The sequence below is a fragment of the Aplysia californica genome, unplaced genomic scaffold (genome assembly GCF_000002075.1).
Source record: "Aplysia californica isolate F4 #8 unplaced genomic scaffold, AplCal3.0 scaffold00937, whole genome shotgun sequence".
Taxonomy (NCBI): Eukaryota; Metazoa; Mollusca; class Gastropoda; order Aplysiida; family Aplysiidae; genus Aplysia; species Aplysia californica.
In genome coordinates this window covers 30,536-31,718 of record NW_004798207.1, presented here as the reverse complement: position 1 = coordinate 31,718, position 1,183 = coordinate 30,536, and the positions used below count along the sequence as shown (strand labels likewise).

Below are 1,183 nucleotides of genomic sequence, written 5' to 3'. Positions count from 1 at the left end.
GACAGAGAGAGAGACAGAGAGAGAGACAGAGAGAGAGAGAGAGACAGAGAGAGAGAGCTGAGCAGCATGACCCACCTGCACCGAGGCCATCATCTTCTGCCGCACCTCGCGGATCTTGAGCTGTAGGCAGGTCTTGGTGGGGAAAATTTCCGAGTACTTGTTCTGGAAGGCCACAGTTGCCTGGTCTGGATGGGAGCAGAACCACAAGAGACTTGGTTGTGAGGAAAACGTAACCCAAACACTTCTTTCAAAAACCAAACTCAATTTGAACCCCCCTCCTCAATCAGCATTCATTTACCTCACCTACCCCTGCAAAGCAGATTGAAAAAGTTATCCGTTCTTAGCTTTTTGTGACAGTTAAGATGTAAAAACCCCTAGTCAAAACCAAAATTAAAAATGTATCACAAACAAAACCCAAATATTCACCTCAGATAGCAAAACAACACCAAATTTTAAAAAAGTCCAACCCTCCAACACCCCTGCGTAAGAAAAACCATCCCGTCAGAATCAGAAAGAGTATATTTAAAAACTACACAGAAACAGCGGAACCCTGGACCAATAGTACCCCACAGCAAGCAAGTGTCGCTTCCTAAGGGGGTCGCTGTAAGACGGACACCATCATATTTCTTTTAAACGGCAGATCAGTAGAATGGCAGTGAGGCCAGAGGTCGTAGTACGCTGTTACTATTTGTACCAGAGATAGTTTTATACTAGGAGGGTGAGACTTTTTGCACAGATGACTGTTTTATACAGATGGCCGTTAGAGGAACGGGGAAAAAAAGGAGTACAGTTGTGACTATTTGCACAGGTGACTGTTTTATACAGATGGCCGTTAGAGGAACGGGTAAAAAAAAGTAGTACAGTTGTGACTATTTGCACAGATGACTGTTTTATACAGATGGCTGTTAGAGGAACGGGTAAAAAAAGTAGTACAGTTGTGACTATTTGTACAGGTGACTGTTTTATACAGATGGCCGTTAGAGGAACGGGTAAAAAAAGTAGTACAGTTGTGACTATTTGTACAGGTGACTGTTTTATACAGATGGCCGTTAGAGGAACGGGTAAAAAAAAGTAGTACAGTTGTGACTATTTGCACAGATGACTGTTTTATACAGATGGCTGTTAGAGGAACGGGTAAAAAAGTAGTACAGTTGTGACTATTTGTACAGGTGACTGTTTTATA

The 1,183-nt window shown here is 42.5% G+C and overlaps 1 protein-coding gene across 1 annotated transcript in view; it reads right to left on the bottom strand.

Annotated features, from left to right (window-relative positions):
- Positions 1–1,183, bottom strand: part of LOC101861623 (protein capicua homolog) — a gene marked incomplete at both ends in the record, with an annotated part of 3,743 nt that overhangs the window by 1,589 nt on the left and 971 nt on the right. The window contains 1 exon segment of the mRNA XM_005110730.2: positions 76–185. Coding sequence (XP_005110787.2) covers positions 76–185 — 110 coding nt within the window.